This window comes from Indicator indicator, assembly GCF_027791375.1.
Source record: "Indicator indicator isolate 239-I01 chromosome W unlocalized genomic scaffold, UM_Iind_1.1 iindW_random_scaffold_48, whole genome shotgun sequence".
Taxonomy (NCBI): domain Eukaryota; kingdom Metazoa; phylum Chordata; class Aves; order Piciformes; family Indicatoridae; genus Indicator; species Indicator indicator.
This window is the reverse complement of record NW_026539062.1, coordinates 107,179-126,625: the sequence shown is the minus strand read 5'-3', so window position 1 is coordinate 126,625 and position 19,447 is coordinate 107,179. Positions and strand designations below refer to the sequence as shown.

General features: G+C 43.8%; 1 protein-coding gene across 1 annotated transcript in view; it reads right to left on the bottom strand.

Moving 5' to 3' along the window:
- Positions 1-11,321, bottom strand: part of LOC128979898 (zinc finger SWIM domain-containing protein 6-like) — a 276,472-nt gene extending 265,151 nt beyond the window's left edge. The window contains exon 1 of the mRNA XM_054398296.1: positions 10,817-11,321. Coding sequence (XP_054254271.1) covers positions 10,817-11,321 — 505 coding nt within the window. The remainder of the gene's footprint in view (positions 1-10,816) is intronic.
- Between the last annotated feature and the right edge of the window lie 8,126 nt (positions 11,322-19,447).

Below are 19,447 nucleotides of genomic sequence, written 5' to 3'. Positions count from 1 at the left end.
AGCTAGTATCAGCTAGAGCAGAGAGCCGAGAAAGAGAACAGTTGTATAAACTAATACAACTAACTTTATGTTAGTTATCAGACCAATGGGATTATTTAGACCTTATCATTATTTCCCCATTACATCCAATGGTAATTTATTTACATTCTACCACTTTCTACTCGAGATCTGTGGAAAATTTCCTAGGCATTAGCCTAAAACTGCCACAACCAGTTATGATACAGTTCCAAGTTTGATATTTATTACAGGCATAGTAAACTTAAAATGATGACCAAATACAGCACGTGCACACTTTATCACATTTTCTGAGGAAATGATTAGGTTGACTGAAGCTATTTCAGCTTTCAGCTGAGGTTTCCCCTTTGTGTTCCATTCACTCCCCTCACATGCATCAAATTAAAGCAGGCTTAATCAAGATGTGTGTGTCAGTGTGAGCCAAAATTCCCCCCCCCCACCGACAACAACCAGGCTAACCCAGTCAGGAAGCAAATGAAAGCTGTATTTACAAAGCAGAATCTACAATCTCTGATGAAATGCAATGAATATGTACAAATATACAAAATTCACAACATTTACAAATATATACAATCAACAGAAAAGCACAACCAATCTCCCTTTGCTTCCCCCCAAAGGGGACCCTTCCAAAGGGGCCTCCCTCTCCCAGGAGCTTCCCCCCCAGACCCCCCCTTAGACAGAAAGCAGAGTTAGCTAAAGCAGAAAGTTGTTAACTTAGCTGCCAAGGTCAGTGTGTGTTATCTTCAGCCAGAAGAGAAGAAGAAGAAAACAGCAGCCAGACAGCCCAGCAACTGCCCCCACTGCAGAACGCAGAATGTGCAGAGTGCCCCACTTTGTTTTGGGTAATAGTTCTTAAACATTTCTATCTATCCAATGGAAGTGTTTAGAACAATCAGTATTTTGCTTTCTTACACCCAATAGTGACTTATTTACACTCTTTCACTTTCTCTGTTCTGAACTTTGCAAGGAAAAATTAAAAAGACAGTTTCAAACCATCACAATGTGCCAAACTGTATTCAGAATAACTAGAATGCAAAAGGATATTAAAAATGCTGCAATCATCAGAAGTGTATTTCAAGTGTTTAGCAATTAAGAGTTGAAGGACATCAAAAGGTTCACAACCACTGCATCTAATGAGATAAATGTAACTTTTTGCACACAAATAGGTCTAAATCTCAACTGTCTTTGTGACATCTTCATAATAAACAGCAGAGATCAGTTTTGCTTTGGCTTTTTTCTTGTCACTACTACATGGTGGGAGGGGGGAGGAATAGAAGGAAATGAACTGAAATCATCATGAAGCTCAATGAGAAATACAGTGTGGACCTATGTATTCACCATATTTCATCATTCAGGATAGATTTTTTCCTTCTTTTAAAGAAGCTGATGCACTACTTTTAATGTGAATGTTCAGAGTAAGTTAAGACAGTGCTCTAAGTCAAGAATAGCCACTCCTACCTGAAATTGAGTTTCATATAGGTGATTCCAGTGACAAATGTCCTGAGGCCTCCCAATAGACAAGGTTTGAATCATTAAGCACAAAAGAAATATAAGGGTTGTAAATAGGATTACAACCCTGGACTTCCGCAGGGCTAACTTTGTACTCTTCAGAGATATACTTGCAGGAATCCCATTGGGTAAGACTCTGGAGGGTAAAGGAGCCCAAGAAAGTTGGTCAATTTTTAAATGCCACTTCTACCCAAGCCCAAGATAGGTGTGTTCCCTTGAGTAAAAAATGGGGTAGACATGCCAGGAGACCTGCATGGATGATCAAGGAGCTTCTGAAGGAAATCTCATGGAAGAAAGATACTTACAGTTCACGGAAGAAGGGACTTGTCATTTGGGAGAACTATAGAGTAGTTGCCAGGGCATGTAGGAACGCAACAAGGAAGGCCAAAGCCCTCTTGGAACTGAAACTGGCAAAGGAGGTAAAAGAGAACAAGAAGGGCTTCTTCAAATATATCAGTAGGAAAAGGAAGAATAGGGAAGGTGTGGGCCCACTGCTGAACGAGGAGGCAGCCCTGATAACTGAGAATGCAGATGTGGTGGTAGGGCTGAATGGGCCCAGCACAAACCCAGACAGGCCCTGATGTGTCTAGACATGGTCCCCTGCTTCCCCCTCCTTCCTGCAGAAGTCAGGGTAACGCGGGAAAAGGAACAAAGGGACAGGACCTAACGTGACTGGTAAACAAGTCTCCTTTTGGGGTAAGAGCATGTGTACTGGCCACTGCTTCTGCCCAACCAGGCCTATGTTTCTGCCTTTTATGGCCACAGCCCGGCAGAATCCCTTTTCATTGGGTAACTATTTGCTGGCTTCAGTTGCCCTATTGGCCCAATTGAATCTTGGGCAATTGTGATGGTTTGAAACTGTCTTTTTAATTTTTCTTTGCAAAGTTCAAGCAGAGAAAGTGAAAGAATGTAAATAAGTCACTATTGGGTGTAAGAAAGCAAAATAATGATTGTTCTAAACACTTCCATTGGATAGATAGAAATGTTTAAGAACTACTACTCAAAACAAAGTGGGCATTCTGCAGTCGGGGCAGTTGCTGGGCTGTTTGGCTCCTGTTTCTTCTCTTCTGGTGGAAGATAACACACTGACCTTGGCGGCTAAGTTAACAACTTTCTGCTTTAGCTAACTCTGCTTTCTGTCCAGGGGGGTCTGGGGGGGGAAGCTCCTGGGAGAGAGGCCCCTTTGGGAAAGGTCCCCTTTGGGGGGAAGCAAAGAGATCTTGGTTGTGCTAAAAGCCATCTAGGATGCTGAATTATGGCAAGATATTGCTGCGCAGGTAGAGAACCTGGTGGTGAAAGTACATCACGTGGGTGCCCACATACCCAAGAGTTGGACCACTGAAGAACATCAGAACAACCACTAGGTATATCAGGCTGCCAAGACTGAAGTGGCTCAGGTGGATTTGGACTGGCAACATAAGGGTTAATTATTTATAGCTTCGTGGGCCCATGACACTTCAGCTCACCAAGGAAGGGATGCAACATATAGATGGGCTTGTGATTGAGACTTTTGCCCATGGAAGAGGAGTTGCTTGATGCCGAGAGCAGGGTGTGATGGCACTGAGCTCTGCAAGGAATGAACCTGTCAAAGGTCTCTCCAACCTGTGCTCAATGTGCTGATGACAGTTTATGCTACTTGTACCCAGCTACTGATGGAAGATTAAGTCGAAGGCTACCTCAGCAGCAGTCCCGTCTCCAGCCCACACTGCAAATATACCCTTCCTACTGTATTTCAAACCAGCATCAGATGGCAGCAACTGCAATATAGGTGGATCTGCTTATTCCCCTCACACCACACTCCACCATCCCCAGGTCAAGAATGTTCATTTCCTTACCAAGGTCAAATGTATTCTGCCCCTTCCAAACTACCCGGCCCAAAATACAGCTACAGATAACACTCCACCCACCAATCAAGCTACATGTACACTAGGTTAATATATAGACTTCTGTTTCCACTCTTACGCTGCTGACTCCCTCTCCTCATTCACCCATGTAACTTCTGCCTGAGGTGCTTGTGTTATTACATCTGCCCCACACGACATCTCATTTCTGCTGTCAAATAATTGAGTACAGTGAGGCAAGGGGACAAGGGGCAATGGATATAAACTACAGCAAAAGAGGTTCCACCTCAACATGAGGAACTTCTTCACTGTGAGAGTCACAGAGCACTGGAACAGGGTCCCCAGAGATGTTGTGGAGTCTCCTTCTCTGGAGACTTTCAAGACCCACCTGGATGTGTTCCTGTGCAACCTGTGCTAGATTCTATGGTCCTGCTCTGGCAGGGGGGTTGGACTCAATCTTCAAAGGTCCCTTCTAGCCCCTAACATCCTGTGATCCTGAGGCCCTTGTCTGGAATGCAATTCTGCCACTGAGCCTTTGCTGATTCCAGTGCAGTGCATCACAATGATTGCTCTCACTAAGGTCTCCAGTAGAAATCTTTTCTGGATATGCTTCAGAATTTCTATTCCTTTACCTTTCAGCATTTCTATAGATTGATGATTCTTCTCCTAAAACTTTTGACCTTTACTGGCTTTTGTGGCTCTCCTTTTACTTCCTAAATTCATGTCTCTGGCTCATTGCACAGTCATCCTCTGCTTCCTCCTTTCAGTATATGTTTCTCAACACTTAATCTCTATCTAACTTAATTTTATTATTCACAGAATCACAGAATGTTAGGGGTTGGAAGGGACCTCAAAAGATCATCTACTCCAACCCCCCTATACCAGATCACACAGGATCACATCCAGGCAGGTTTTGAATATCTCCAGAGAGGGAGACTCCACAACCCCCCTGGGCAGCCTGTTCCAGTGTTCCATCACCCTCACAGTGAAAATTTGTTTCTTCATGTTTATATGGAACTTAAGGAGGGAGGGAAAGATGGACCTCATAACAGGCACAATTCACTGAAGTGTATGCTCATAATTCACATTTCTTTCCATTTATGCAATCTCGCATTGCACTCCTCATGCTTATTCCCAGGTCAGCATAACATATATCCTTGGGAGGGAAAGAAACAAAACCACCACCACCAACACCCACAACCCCACCTAGGAAAATAACAACAAACGAAAAGAAAACACATACCTGCTCTTTTTATAATCTAGATTGCTTTAAAATTAAGCCATTTATTGCCTGTTGAGGAACAATTTGACTGTACCTTATCATAAAATATTCAGTTACATTCTATAATCTTACCAATGCATATCTAACTGACTAAATCTGTTCCAAACAGTTGTATAAAATGAAGTCAATGGTTTTGTTTTACCACTGTAATTATGGAGCTTCCACCATGATCCAACAGAAATAGTTTCTGGTTCTGATAAAGTACAGGCCGATAAAAACCCTTCAATTAAATAGTCAGTGCTTTCTGAAAAAAACAATGTCTGACACACATAGGAAACATCTCATTTATAAAACCTAAATTGAGATGTAAGGTTAAAAAGAGAACAAGAGAACACCCACTTCATAACTTTAAACATATTTTACAATTTCAAAAGCTATGGGACAGCTAAGTTACATTTGCCAATCTCCTTTCCATTTTGAAAGCTTTGTTTCATTTTGTAGTGTGATGGTTTTAAGACTGTCTTTTTAATTTTCCTTCACAAAGTTCGAGCAGAGAAAGTGAAAGAATGTAAATAAATCACTATTGGGTGTAACATTATTCTAAATACTTCCATTGGAGAGAGAAATGTTTAAGAATCACTACTCAAAACAAGATACGGGACAGTGGGGCAGTTTCGCAGTCTGTCTTCTCTCAGTCTGCCTGTTGCTTCTCTCTCCTGGCTGAAGATAACACACATACTGACCTTGACAAGCTAAGTCTAATGAACCTCTCACTGCTTCTTGAGTTTCTTCCCTTTTGCCTGCCCTGGGAGGAGGGAGGAAAAGAAGCACAGACCCCCTCTCTATTGGGGGGGGGGGGCAAGGGGGCTTGGTTGTGTTTTTCTGTTGATTGTACATATTTGTAAATGTTGTGAATAGTGTATATTTGTACATATTCATTGCATTTTATCATAGCTTGTAGTTTTGCCTGTAAAATACAGCTTCATTTCCTTCCAGACTGAGCTATCCTGGTTATTGTCGGTGTGAGAGGGGGACTTCAGCTCTCACACTATTACATGTAGGAAAGAATGTCAGCTTCCATGCCTTCGCTAATACCCACTGAAAGTAGACCATGTAGTGGGAGCAACCATTCAGAGTATATGCTCCTTAAATACACCTCTTCAGGGACCTACCGAACTCTTTGACCTCTATTTTACCTCAGATGTCTTCACTTGCCCTCTCTTCCTAATCCCTCATCTATGAACTTCAACTCAGCATTTTACTACCTCTCAAGTACATCTTATTCAACAAGTCAAACTCTTGTTTAGGAATAAACATTTCTTCACTCCTGCCATTGAATAGTCACTTAAACATTTATCATCTACATAACTATCTAGAAATTAAGACTAAGTTATTGCCAGGATACATGCCAATGTAAGGTTTGATCACTGAAAACTGTCAGTAAAACTAAGCAATATACTGCTTCTAAAAACAGCACTAATCAAGTTATTCTCAGCTTCCTTATCCCATCAGACCGCCAAGGCATCTGTTACATCAAGTCCCATTCATTCCTGCATTTATATTTTACCAAGAAAACTGCATGATGGCTCTCACATATTATGACTTGCAATTTACAAAGCTAAAAAGTTACATGTTTTATGTCATCCTCATGCCTCTGCTCTAGAAGCAAAACTGAAGTTTCAAGATTCTATGTAGCATAGTTACACTAAATCCAGATACAGAATATAATGGACTAATTTTTATACCCAAGACACTAATTGTAGTTAGTTTTCAAGGTTTCAGTCTATAACCTAAATCAATAGAGGATCTGAGACTCATTTTGCACATACAGCAGCATCAATACAGCCAGTTGTCCCAAGTTGCCAGAATAAAAGCATTACAGGCTTCCTTCGTTTAGCTAATACATTAAATAATTCATTTAGAATACTAATTTTACCCTGTTGTTGAACTTAAAAAAAAAAAAATCAGCAGACTCAGTAGAATTGTCTTGAAGAAGCACAAGTCATGCTTAATGTAGTCACTGAGGCCAGCTTTGTAAATATGCAAATGAGTGTTTTACTAAGACCTACTTTTTCACTCTCCCAAAACAGTGTACTGTATCTCTCAAACACAAGAAGGAAAATAAGTGCTTCATTGAGACAACTGCTGCATGTATAATCAATAGCTTGCTGTAAGGTTCTTCACAAATTCACTGATTAGTTCATGTTTTCAAAACATCACATTACAAGATTATCTGTAGACATTTTTGCTGATGAATTCTTACAGTCGTTTTATCTGCCATCCTTTCATTGACAAACCCATAGAAAACTGACAAAAATGACCAGCCCTCAAGCATATGAAATCCTGAAGACCATATTATCTGCATTTATTTATACTTTCCATAAATGCACTAGCTATAACATCATTAATCATTGAACATGGACTGGTGCTCTATGAGCTTCAGGTCAAAATATCAAAGCTGAGTGTAGAAACTAAATACTAATAAAGCTCACCAGCTGCTCTTGACAAGGGTAAGCTAGAAGCTGATTTGCTGAAGAGAGTTTGTACTGCCACTACACCTTACACATAGCTGAACATTAGTATGCAGAGAGAATACAAGCCACTAATATAAAATAAGAGTCAAACTTTAAGCATGAGGAAACAAACTCAAGAGATCCAGCGCTGGTAAAAACCTACAACCTAAAACCTTGCTTTTAACACAAACTTTAAAAAAAAGTCCACAAAAATAATTAGAATACATGCAAATTTGATTCATAAAATTCATAGAATGGTTTGGGTTGGAAGAGACCTTAAAGACCATCTAGTTCAAATCCCCCACCTTCCACTAGACCAGATTGCTCAAGGCCTAATCCAACCCAGCTTTGAACACCTCCAGGGAGGGGACATCCATGACCTCCCTGGGCAACCTCTTCCAGTGTCTCACCACCCTCACTCTAAAGAATTTCTTTCTAATATCTAGTCTCAATCTACCCTCCTCAAGCTTCAATCCATTCCCTCTCATCCCCTATCACTACAAGCCCTTGTAAAACGTCCCTTCCTGGCTTTCTTGTAGGCCCCCTTCAGGTACTGGAAGGCTGCTATAAGGTCTCCCAGAGCTGCCTTTTCTCCAGGACAAACTCTTGGAGCCTATCCCCATAGGGGAGGTGCTCCAGCCCTCTAATCATCTTCATGGCCCTCCTCTGGACCCACTTCAGCAGTTCGATGTCCTTCTTATGCTGGAGGCACCATAACTGTACACAGTACTCCAGCTGGGGTCTCACGAAAGCAGATTAGAAGGGCAGAATCACCTCCCTCATCCTGCTTGCCATATCTCTTTTGATGCAGCCCAGGACAGTTCCCTTCCAGGCTGCAAGCACACATTGCCAGCTCATGTTGAGTTTTTCCATCAACTGACACCTCCAAGCCCTTCTCTTTGATACTGCTCTCAAATCACTCCTCAGCTTATATTTGTGCTTGGGATCACCCCAACCCAGGTGTAGGACCTTGCACTAGGCCTTGTTGAACTTCATGAGGTTGGCTTAGGCCCACCTCTCAAGCCTGTCCAATTCTCTCTGGATGGCATCCCTTCCCTCCAGCATGTCAAACAGCCCACACAGCTTGGTGTCATCCACAAACTTGCTGAGGGTATGCTCAATTCCACTGTCCATATCGCTGACAAAGATTAAATGCCACTGGTCCCAGTACTGACCCTTGAGGGATGCCATATCGCTGACAAAGATTAAATGCCACTGATCCCAGTACTGACCCTTGAGGGATGCCATTACTGTATAAGATTGTAAACGTCTCACACTTTATAAAACAGTTTATTCAATTTTAAGTGTCTCAATGGTTGAATGTTATTTCATTAGTCAGTATAAATTAAACATTGTAGTCAGCTGCATAATTACTTCAATTCCTGCACTGTATCTGCATTATTACCCAGCTGTCAGTAACCAGTTAGCAGTTAAAACTGGCATGTGTACAAAACGTCTCACTTCTTACAAGACATACAGCTATGCAACATTTGATTTTCCCCACCCTTTAAAATGATTTGGACATCATTAACTCTGTCAAAAAAATATTAAAATAGACAAAGATGTACATTAATGCCTACTGTTGACTACCATGAAATTTCTGCCTATACTGTCATTCCCCCCTTTATTTTTTCAACAATCCCTTAATGTATTAAATGTCTGACACCGATTAACAATGAAAGATGACTTACATAGCAGATTAAATAAAGCAGGATCTGATTTTTTAGCACATTTCAGTAAATAAGCTTCTGATTTATCCAATCAGCTATTTTCCCCCCCTTTCACAACTACTCTGAAGCTTATTCTGTTTCTGAAAGCAAACAAAGTCAAGCCCATACTATATGTCCTAGAAAAGACTCAATCTTATCACCCCTTGGCTTTATTTTCACAGTGAACTCCTATCTTAAATGTAAACAGACAAGAAACTGTGCATTTCCTGTCATTCCTCATTGCTTGCAAACAGAATTAAGTGCTAGCAAAAGGGAAAAACCAAGTCTCAACTTCTGAAATAAAAAAACCCTACTTCTGATTTTGCCAGTCCTGAAGAAACAGATGTGCCTCAGACTTTTGAAAAGAAAAAGTATTAAACTTCTAAGCTAATTTTAAAAATATTAACATCCTTAAAAAAATAAAACCCTTAAACGGTTTCTGTAAAAACCTCTAAAAAAATTTATTTTAAAAAATTAAGAAAAAAAGTCTAAAGCTGAACTCCATCTGAGCAGAACGGAAGGACGCTTAGTCCAGGAACAGCAACAGAGCTTCCCTTCGGAAAGTAGTAGGCACATTTGCAGGCTGCCTGCGAAGTGAAGTCCGCTGCGGACAAGGCCAAGAGTGAGCCCAGTACAGTCCAACCCCGAGCCGCAGCTCCGGGATCTCCGCCACAGCTCGGCGTGGTTCAGCGAACAAAAGGCGAGCAACAGCCGCAACTGAGCCACCGTCGGGGGACGGTCAGTCACAGCACAGGCGGCAGAGGCGCCTTCCCGCCCTACTCTCCGATTGTTGAGCCAGCTGTGAGAAACAAGAATCTCTTTTGTCTAGCTTCCCCTTTGGGGAAGTGGGGGGGTGGACGGATGGGGACGATGACGAAGGAAGGAGGGAGGGATGACAGAAAGCTGAAGCGAACACAAATAAACAAAAATGAGAACAAAGTGTCCAGTCATCGTCGCCTCCTCCTCGAGGCACCGCCGAACGGCGATGAGCCGGGCCGCACAAAGCGCAGTCGCACCACGCCCCACAGAAATATCCTGGGGAAACCATGAGCCCCCTCCCCCCACGGATGGAACCAACTTCTAGTGCCCTTTAAACAGTAGCAGGGAGGAGTTAACGAAGTGCGCCAGCCCGCAACGGGTGAAGAGCAGCAGCAGGCGGCGGCTACCGGATTGCGGCGACAGCGGCGGGGTGGAGGGATAGTATTGTTCCAGGAGAAGGAAGAGCAGCGCTTTCCTCCTCACTGTTGTCACGCAGGGGCTCATCCCAAAATAACTCCTATGCCCCTCAGCACCCGAGCTGCAACAACTCCCCGCCATCACCCCGAATGAAGGGCCTTTCCCAACGCGCCCCCGGCAGCAGGGTTTGGGCGGATCGCGCCCCCACCCTCTGGCTCGCCGCCGCTGCCCTAGAAATGCCATTGTTTGCGGCTTCCCGCTCCTGGAGTCTCGTACCCTCTTATTTCGTTATTTTAGACCGCAGTGCATCCCACCCTCTTCTCCCCGTCGGCCACCTTCTGCTGATTCATTTCCACTGGCAGTCCGGGAGCGGGGGAAACATCTCCTCGCTATTGTAGCTCGGAATATGGTGAATACCCGGATTTCAGAGAATGGGAGCTGGGAATGAGCAGAGCCAAACAGGATTACAGTCGGGAGAGTTAAAAAGACAGCCGAGGGACAGCGTGCCCGGCCCACCTGGCGGCGAGGCCCATGTATCTGTCACAGAGCGAGATGAAGGAGTTATTCCGTGTTCTGGATGCCAGCAGCATGAGGCGGAGTAAATTGCCCGTTCCGAATTACAACCTAGGAATGAAGGGTTCGTGCAGACCGGGCCGCGGAGGGGCAGCTAGGAGCATGCCAAGGATGCTGGGGCCACGCAGGGAGGGAAGCGACTCCCTGGATAGCAGACGGGCGACACATAGGGGTAGACTCGCGGCTGAGGAGGCCAGCGGCGAAATGCCCAAGTGGCCGCGGCCCGGCTCCGCAGCGCGGTCCCGGACGGTGACTCACCGACTTGTAGGACGTTATCGACACAGCCGCCGTCTAGCAGAGCAATACCCCTGCGGAAGGAGAGAAGGTTCTCGTCGGTGGCGGCGGTGTCCGCGCCCCCACTGGGCGCGGTACCAGCGGTAGTCCCCCCAGGAACGGCGGTGTAGTCCTCGGCACCAGTGTTGAAGGAAGAGTACATGCGGATCTCCCTCTCGCTGCGAGGGAAAGACCAGTAAACAATCCTGCGCTGCACCGGTTCCGGGATCCGCTCGAACCGCTCCTCCACCTGCTGAAAGGGCCACTTCTCCGCTACCTTGCGAGCTGCGATGTCCAGTAGAGCCTCAGGGCTCTGGGTCTTGCCGAACGGTAGAAACCCCAAAGCGGCGGCGGCGGCGGGTCCGGCGTAGAGAGCCCCGCTACCGAGTCCAGTGCCGCCTACTAGCTGGCCTGGCCGGCATCCAGAGCCATAGCCTGGTCTAGTACAGAGGCGCTTGGCAGGGAGAGAAAACTGACCACGCTCCGCCATGTTTGCGCCGCTTCTAAGCAGATAGCGGAAGTGGCTGTACCCTATAAACAACACCAGGAAGACAGCGAGCGGCCGCGAGCCATCTCCTAGGTTATGCCTCCTTTTTCCTTATATGGCCGTGGAGGACGGTACCAACTGCCTTGCCCACGGCAGAGGGAGGAGCCTTATGCAAATCGGCACCACAAACAAATAGAATGGCTTGAGAAAGGTTCATTTCGCGCTCTGGTGGGGGATGGTACGCGCGCTCCCGGCGCGGGGACGCCACGCAGACTTTTTTTCTTTCCACCTGTCCGCTGATGTTACGCGCGCAAGCCCGAGAGCGCCTTGCGCTAAAAGGGCATGTGGCTGGCGGCAGCCTTTTCTGATGCCATTTAAGGAATGGAATGGGGAGGTGGGTTTGTTGTGGCTTTAATTCGGTCATCTCTGCTAGGAAAGCTGGGAGGGAGATGAGTGGATGGATGGATGGACAGACGGATGGATGGACGGACAGACGGATAGATGGACAGATGGATGGACGGACAGACAGATAGATGGATGGATGGATAGATGGATAGATAGATACATGAGCATCGTTCTCCATAAATGGAAAACAGGTAACGGCGGAGGCAACCACTCTCGCTCGCGGAAACGCGAGCGCTGGCCCATCTCCAGTGCCTTGCCTGGAGAAGCAGAGCGATGCTCGCCTTTCATCAGAACTCCGTGGGAGTTGAGAGCTATTGGAAGACGGCTGAAGCGCTTCGGAGGGCAGGTAGGAGGCCCCATGGGGTGGGGTGTCCTGGCTTGGATTCCTGCATCAGTAGGTGGGCTAAATGGGCGAAGCCGGGGTGGTGTTGTCCGGATGCTGGTGTTCTGGGGCATGAGCCGGAAGAGCTGACCTCACGCATGCCTGCAAGCCCTTGAAACAGCTCAATGAGGTGCGCCCCACATTTTCCCCTTCTGTTAGAGGCACTACGATAGCCACAGCTATTCAGCTGTCGGGTGAGCCCCCGCCTTGAGGGATACCCAATGCGTGCTGGCTGTTCCCTGCAAGCGCTGATTGCAGCCCAGTGCGAGCTCCACACGGCTCGCTTCAAAGATGGTCCGGCTTAGAACTGCTCTTGGTAGCCCAAGGTGAAGGACTCCATGCTACGACCCGTGGTGAGTAAATTGAACGCAATTAACATGTTGTGTTTGCCTTGGTATCGAAAAGGTCTGTGAAAAGGCTGATGCTGACCATCTGTCCCAGTTAATTTTTAGCAAGCGGTGTGTAATGTTTACTGTTGCAGCAGAGCATTAGGTGAGAAGGATTCTTTTTATTTTTCCGTGTTTATTAAGAGCCATATCATTTGGGATCATATCAACAGCTCAAACTAAAAGGCCTTCCTGAGGTTAAAAAAAAAATGCTGATGAGTCACAGTAGCAGGCTGAGAGTATAAAATTTCTGCATAGCACCAAGTAAAAACTAAATGATACCTCTGCTTGTAGCTGGGAATTCTGTGCCTAATTACAGACAAACTGGTAACGTAAAATATTATGAAAATAATATATAGTAAGTATCAGAGCCAGCAAATCTGATATCATTATTATGGAGAGAGACTTTTATGTATAATTTTAGAACAATCAATATTTTTAACTAATTGAATGTTTTGGAACGTTAGCTTGAAAATGGCATTTTTCATGACTTGGAGTTGAAAACACATATTCATCTTGTTTGGATTTAACAATGACCGCCACATGATAGCATGCAATGTAGAAGCTGTAATATGACTGCCTAGTTGCTTCATTCACGTAGGCTGGTTTACCTAGCTAGACTACATTTTCCATGATGCAATCCAAGTGTTCAGCTGGGAGGTGTGCAGTCAAACGATGTCTCCATCAGGGAATGCAGTGAAATAATGTCAAGTGTGTCAGGCATAAGATCTAAGAAATAACATTAAATTGACTTCAAACCTAATTTCTGCTCTGTTTCCACCAAAACCCAAGACTACAGCAATAGTATATTTTCTAAACAGGTGATTGAAGAGCTTTGTGGAAACTACATTGTCCATTAAAAATGGATGGGAAATTCAATGAACTATATCAAATTTGATTATTTTTATTTTTTTTTAAAGATAAGCAGAAAACCTGAAGATGGTTTAGAATATGCAAGTATTGGTTTGTTGTTGTTTTTTGTTTTTTTTTTTAATATGATAGTAAGGCCTTAGGATAGTAATGTTGATTTGTAATTTCACAGAGAATATTTCTACATCTAGGTATAGAACTTTTTTTTTTGCTTTTTCTGTTTTCAGTTGCTTATACTAAGCAAATGACTAATGTTTTTTTAACCAAGGAGTTTAAACTGCAGACTACAGACAGTGACTAAACTGTGTTCTACAGCTTATTTTCTGTATATACTACAATGTGGTGGTTTGTTTTTGTTGTTTTTTTGGGATCATGAGAGCTGCCTTCTGTATAGGAAATTAGTATAAACTGATGCTTGTGCTTCTGGGTATGGATCATGCAAAACAGTTACTCTTGAGGTGGCAGTTTCATAAATCTACAGATGCCTTTCCAGGATATTAACTAGCATCTTCATCATTTTACAAGTGATCTAGTGGATTTTTATATACTTAATTCCAACTAAATTTGGGAGCCTGAATGCTACAGGCAAGCAGTGAGGATGTAGTACTTTGCCATTATTATGGTATTGATTTCTTCTGAGAGCAGATAAATGGAATGTGTAGAAGGTAAAAAAATAAGAGCTTCATGATTGCACATGTACAAAAGCAGAGGGAAGTAATATTTAATTGTCACACTATCACTTTCTCTTTATTATTAGATGTTAGCATTTTAAAATGAATTTTCTATGTTCTTCTAGCACTGTTTCTATTTTAAACAAGTGTCTAGCAAGTCAGTAAAAAAGCTCTTCTAAATTGGGTAATGGTAGTTTTTTACCAAGTCTTAGCCACCTGCTGTAATAAAAATAACACACTAATGCCACTGGAAGAATTCTTCCTGTTATAGTAAAGAAACTTTAGAGTAAAAATTGAGAAATTGGAAGAATGAGAGGAACACCAATGAAAAGTAGAACTTTCACAATAAGCAGAATTAGTATGTGTCAGCTATCTCAACTGCCATTTCAGATCTGGGTAGAAATTATCAAATTCTCAAAATCCCAGAGAAAAGCAGATAGAAAAGCCCACAAATCCAGGTTTTCCATCCATCTACTACTCAGCAGGAATAGCTACTTGCCATTAAGTCTATGAATATTAATATCTTCATAAGATAATGTTGAGACTTTTTTAATTTCTGGACTAGGGAGTACATGAAGAAGTAATGGCATCTTTGCTCTTGAAATTCTGCCATAAGCACCAGGTATGCTTCTCCATTGGCTTCCTCTGCATTGGTGTAGCTCCATAATGGCTTGCAAATTATAATCTGAGTCTGAAGTTCTTTTGTCCTGATAGTATTTGTCCTTGAGTTCCTTTAACTTTCAGAAAGCAAGTGGGAAGATGTGTTAATTTCACAGAAGAAATTAAAATATGTTAAAGCTGAACTGTTAGTTAACTGTTAGTTTTTTCTTTCAGTGGATGTTCTTCTTGTGGAAAGATCTTGCCCGTTTGAGCATTCATTTCCTCTTTTTCTGTCTCATGATTTTGGAAGGTCTGTACTCCAGAGCTATGCAGAGAGGAAGGAATGGCTGCAAAACAGCAACCTTGACTTGCTTAACTTCCTGCATGTAATCAAAGGCTATTCTGTGAACTACTTGGAAAAATACCCTTGGGTACCACTCAGTTAAATTAATTCTTAGTGATTTTTTCAAAGCATTAGGTCACTTGCAGTCATTTTTGCTCATTCCAGTAATACATGCAGGACTTGAGCATTCTACCAGTTATGGTAATTTAAAAGAAAGATCACATACAGCTGCACAGTTGAACTTGAAGCAAACTGTGGTAGGAATGGGTTGTGTTTGACCAGAGGTATCCAGCTGGCTGATAAGAAAGGCTGAAACTATGAAAAACAGAGTCTGCAAGATCCTGTTTTATAAACTAAGTAGGTGCTAGGAATTTGCTATCAACTCAGGAGACCGCAGATGACCTCCAAAAGCTCTGTGCAGGCCAAACAGCCAGAGGAAGATGAAGGGGAGGAAGGCTATTGCTGGTCAGGGGTTGAGACAACCCCCAAGTGGGCTATGTGCATGGGCAGTAGGGAATGCGTGTTATGCAACACATTACGCAATAGGGAGGAGCTTTGTTCTCCTCAGCCCAGCCTCCTGGGATGTCCTGGCCTGACGTCACAGGATGCTGGCTCTATGTAAACCAGGTATCTCCAGTGGCGGGGGGGGGGGGGGGTTTGGAAGCAGCTGCACCAATACTCCATTGTACCGTGTGGATGCCTGTTGGGATGGGGTGCTGGTCACCTGTGGGGATTGGAAATAGCAGTTTCTAAGTTCCCTTTAAGAGATCAGGTAGGTAACAAAGAAGTGTTGTGCTTGTAAGTTTGAAACTGTGGGATGAAACCTTTCTGGTATCTGTCTGAAAGAGGCAACTATCCTGTTTGTGTCTTGACCTTGTAACATAAGTGGAAAGGAATGTATGCTTGTTATTTTAGTGCAGCTGCAAGATTTGTTATCTTTATCCATATATTATGCCAATTGTGTTAGAATGAGCTAATTGGTACAGCTCTGGGCTTTGTATCTTTTATGTGTTACATCACCCATTTTCGGGCAGGTATAAAAGGACCCTCAGATGCTATAATAAATGTCTTTTATTATATTGAAGTCTGTGATCAATCCGCTGTGACAGTCACCCCTGCCATTTTGAGATTTCTGGAGCCGTGAGTGGTGTGTGTCTTGCTCTCTGTCTGTGCTTTGCTTTCGGTTTGTGCCTTGCTTTCTGTTTTGCGCCTTCTTTTGCCTTTTAATAGAAGAAAGCCGTGCCTGGACAGCACCTGTGATATGTGTGCTGATTCCTGAACCCCAAGAACCCACTAAAACACAAACAATGGTCTAAATGTAGAAAAACTGATTACAAACAAACTACTGCTGCTCAACACAAGTCACCCTGGTGATTAAAACTTATCTGGAAAGATGAGAACAAGAACAGCCACCATTAAGAGGAGACATGGCATTTAAGAGGAACAAGATTCATGAGCTGCATAAAATGTTTCTAAACTGTGGAGAAGGTACCATATGCCCAGAATCATGCCCCCAAATACCAGCAAACTTGTCCCAACAGGTTTTGGAAAGTCCCCCCTTCCACCCTCCTTTCAGGAGAGGGGAACAAAGGCCCAGGCACTAATCTGTCTCCTAAGGGGTAAACAACTACATGCACCCATCGCATGGCATGCTCATGCTCTTTCCATCTAAGGGCATAATTCTTGCTTCACCCTTTCTATAGGTTAAAGTTGGTTGTTGACAAATGTGCCCATTGGCCAGATCCAGCCCTGAGAAATCTATAAGTATTACTCCTCTTGTTTACCAATTTGCTCTCTCCTTTTGCTTTCTCTCGCTTTGCTCGCACTACGTAAGCTCACAGCGCCTGTAAGTCTTTTCACTCCCACATGCAAGCATACTAGAGGCCTCTGCAACACAGAAAGAAGCCAGCTCCCTGAGCTGCTTCAGGAACCTGCAAACCTGGCTACAAAAGCCAGCGTCATAAGCCCAGTCGCGTCTTTGAGAGGACTGGAACCCTGAGGGTAAGCTTTAGCCCGGAGGGGGAAGGACTAGCCTGAGCCAGGTAGTCCAGCTGACAAGCAGCTACGCATCTTGTGTGACCCCTGCTGTTCGTGGGAGATAAAGGAGCCACCCACTGTCACCGCTCCACAGCCCTGTACCGTCAGGGTAAAGTAACCTGGGATTTCCCGAGAGAGAGAGACATCCTCTCCTTTGAGATCAATCCAAAGACTGCATTGCAACCTTAAATGGGAAGCAGTCACCGAGAGATTCGGCATAGCCAGCTCACTTTGAGCCAAGCAAGGGGGAATCGCCGCATAACCACGCCTCTTCCCCGAAGCCCGTCTCCAGGATCAGAGACGGCCGACCCCGCTCACCGGGAACCATCACCTTGATCACAAGGGCTGACCCCAAAGGACCCGGCCCTGCCGCACAGGACCACTCCCCCGGACCGGCCCTGCCGGGCCGACTCTGTTCAGGGAGCTGTACCGATCCTGCCAGCCCCCAGCCACTGCAGTTGCACTGTGGGACCACCCTGCCAAGGGAAGCTGCCGATTGGTGGAAAGTCGCCCCACCCGTGGCCACGGGAGGAGAAAGAAAGTCACTGTCTGGAGGAAAGCCCACCCGTGACTCAGCCACAGCCTCAGCCCTGGAAGCCTTCCCCCACCCAGATGGACCAGGCCCGGGCTGACAGACAGCAAGCAGCCAGAGTATTCCAGCAACTTTTGCTTCGCTACAAACAAAGACACAATGTATCTTTTCACTTGTACAACACTCGGTAACATTCAATTCAAAGCACCCGCACCTAGCTACGTGATATTCCAGATTGAATTGCCTCTTGATAACATTGTAAATCTCTGTACACAGTTACAGCTGCCAAGCATCTTGTCGAGTCTCCATCTAGTGGACAAGTGGCAGAACTGCACCCTTCATTCCCTTAATTAGAAATTGATTCTGTAAATATTCTAATTGGGTCAAATTGTATATACTAAACCAGTTATGGAATACATTTTTCACAACTGTGCATTAGAATCAATATATAAAGGTGATTAAGTGGTTATTAATAATTTTAATAAACAATAACCATCCTCATCCTATTCACCACAAAACGCTGGGAAGTTAGAGATGAAGACAAAGTAACTCAGGAAGAGAGACTAGAGGGCTTTCAGAGCTAGAGCTCTTAAAAAAAAAAAGTCAAGAAAAATGACTCAAGATGATGGCACTAAAATAAATACGAAAAGACTGATGGGCCTACTTAAACAGACATTTAAAATGCTAAAACAAAAGTCCTTTTTAACCTCGTTCTTTAAGCTTTTTTTTAGATAACTAAACATTCTGTGGTTGTTTTAGGCTGTACCTTTAAAGTTTTCCACAGATGTTGAACAGAAAGTGGTAGAATGTAAATAATTCACTATTGGGTATAAAAAAGAAAATAATGATAGTTCTAATCAATCCTATTGGAGAGATATCTACCATAATAATTAGTTTGGTAAACAATCTTTCTGTCTTGCGGCTTCTTCGCTCTGGGAGATACTAACTTTGTGCTTCTGCTGGCTTCTGCTTGACCTTGGCTGCATTGTTTTGGCTAAGTTCTAACAAATTCTCTGCTCTTTCACTTGTCCCTTTGTGTTCGGGGGGGTAAGGAGGGGGGCAGGGAGTGGGAAGCTATTAGCAGCTCCCCTGGTTTTTGGCTGGGGGGGGGGTCCTGTGCTGTTTATAAACTGTAAATATTGTATATTTTGTACATATTCATTGCATTTCATTGTAGATTGTAGTTTTGCTTGTAAATACAGTTCCATTTGCTTCCAGCTGGGCTGGTCTGGCAAATTTAATGTTGGGGGGAATTCTCAACCCACTACACACTCTTATAAGAAAACTATAGGTTTTATGGATTCCAAATGCATTCTATCATTTATCATATGAAAGCTTGAAAAACACTGCTGTAGGTAAAGGTAGTGAATATCATTACACTTTGCAGTGTAGTGACTGGAAATTCAAATATAGGTGTGGTGGGTTAAGATTACTCCCTAACTACTTGGAAATTACCCCGGAATACATTCCCAAAAAACCAAACTCAGAACTTGGAAGCAAAATGCAAGTTACATTTACAAAAGGTAAGCTAAAATCTAGAAGTATAAAATGTAATAAATATGTACAAAATACATTTACAGTTCAGAAAAACAAATACAAGGATTCCCTTGTGCAGAACCACACCCCCCATCTTGGACAGCCCAGAGGGCTACTTGCAGGCTTCTTCAAACCAACCCCCTTGCCCTTCCCGGTACCTCACAGACACAATCAATATGAGACAGCAAAAGGTCAGGAAAAAGATAAAGGAGCAAGCCATGCAAAAGCTGCAGACCGAAGCAGCAAAAAGGGAGACGGAACAATCTGTGCAGAAAACTCTATCCTAATCAGCAACCCAATGGAATGATATAGACATATCATTATTATTATTCTGTATCCAATGGCTAATTTTATTTACCTTTTACTA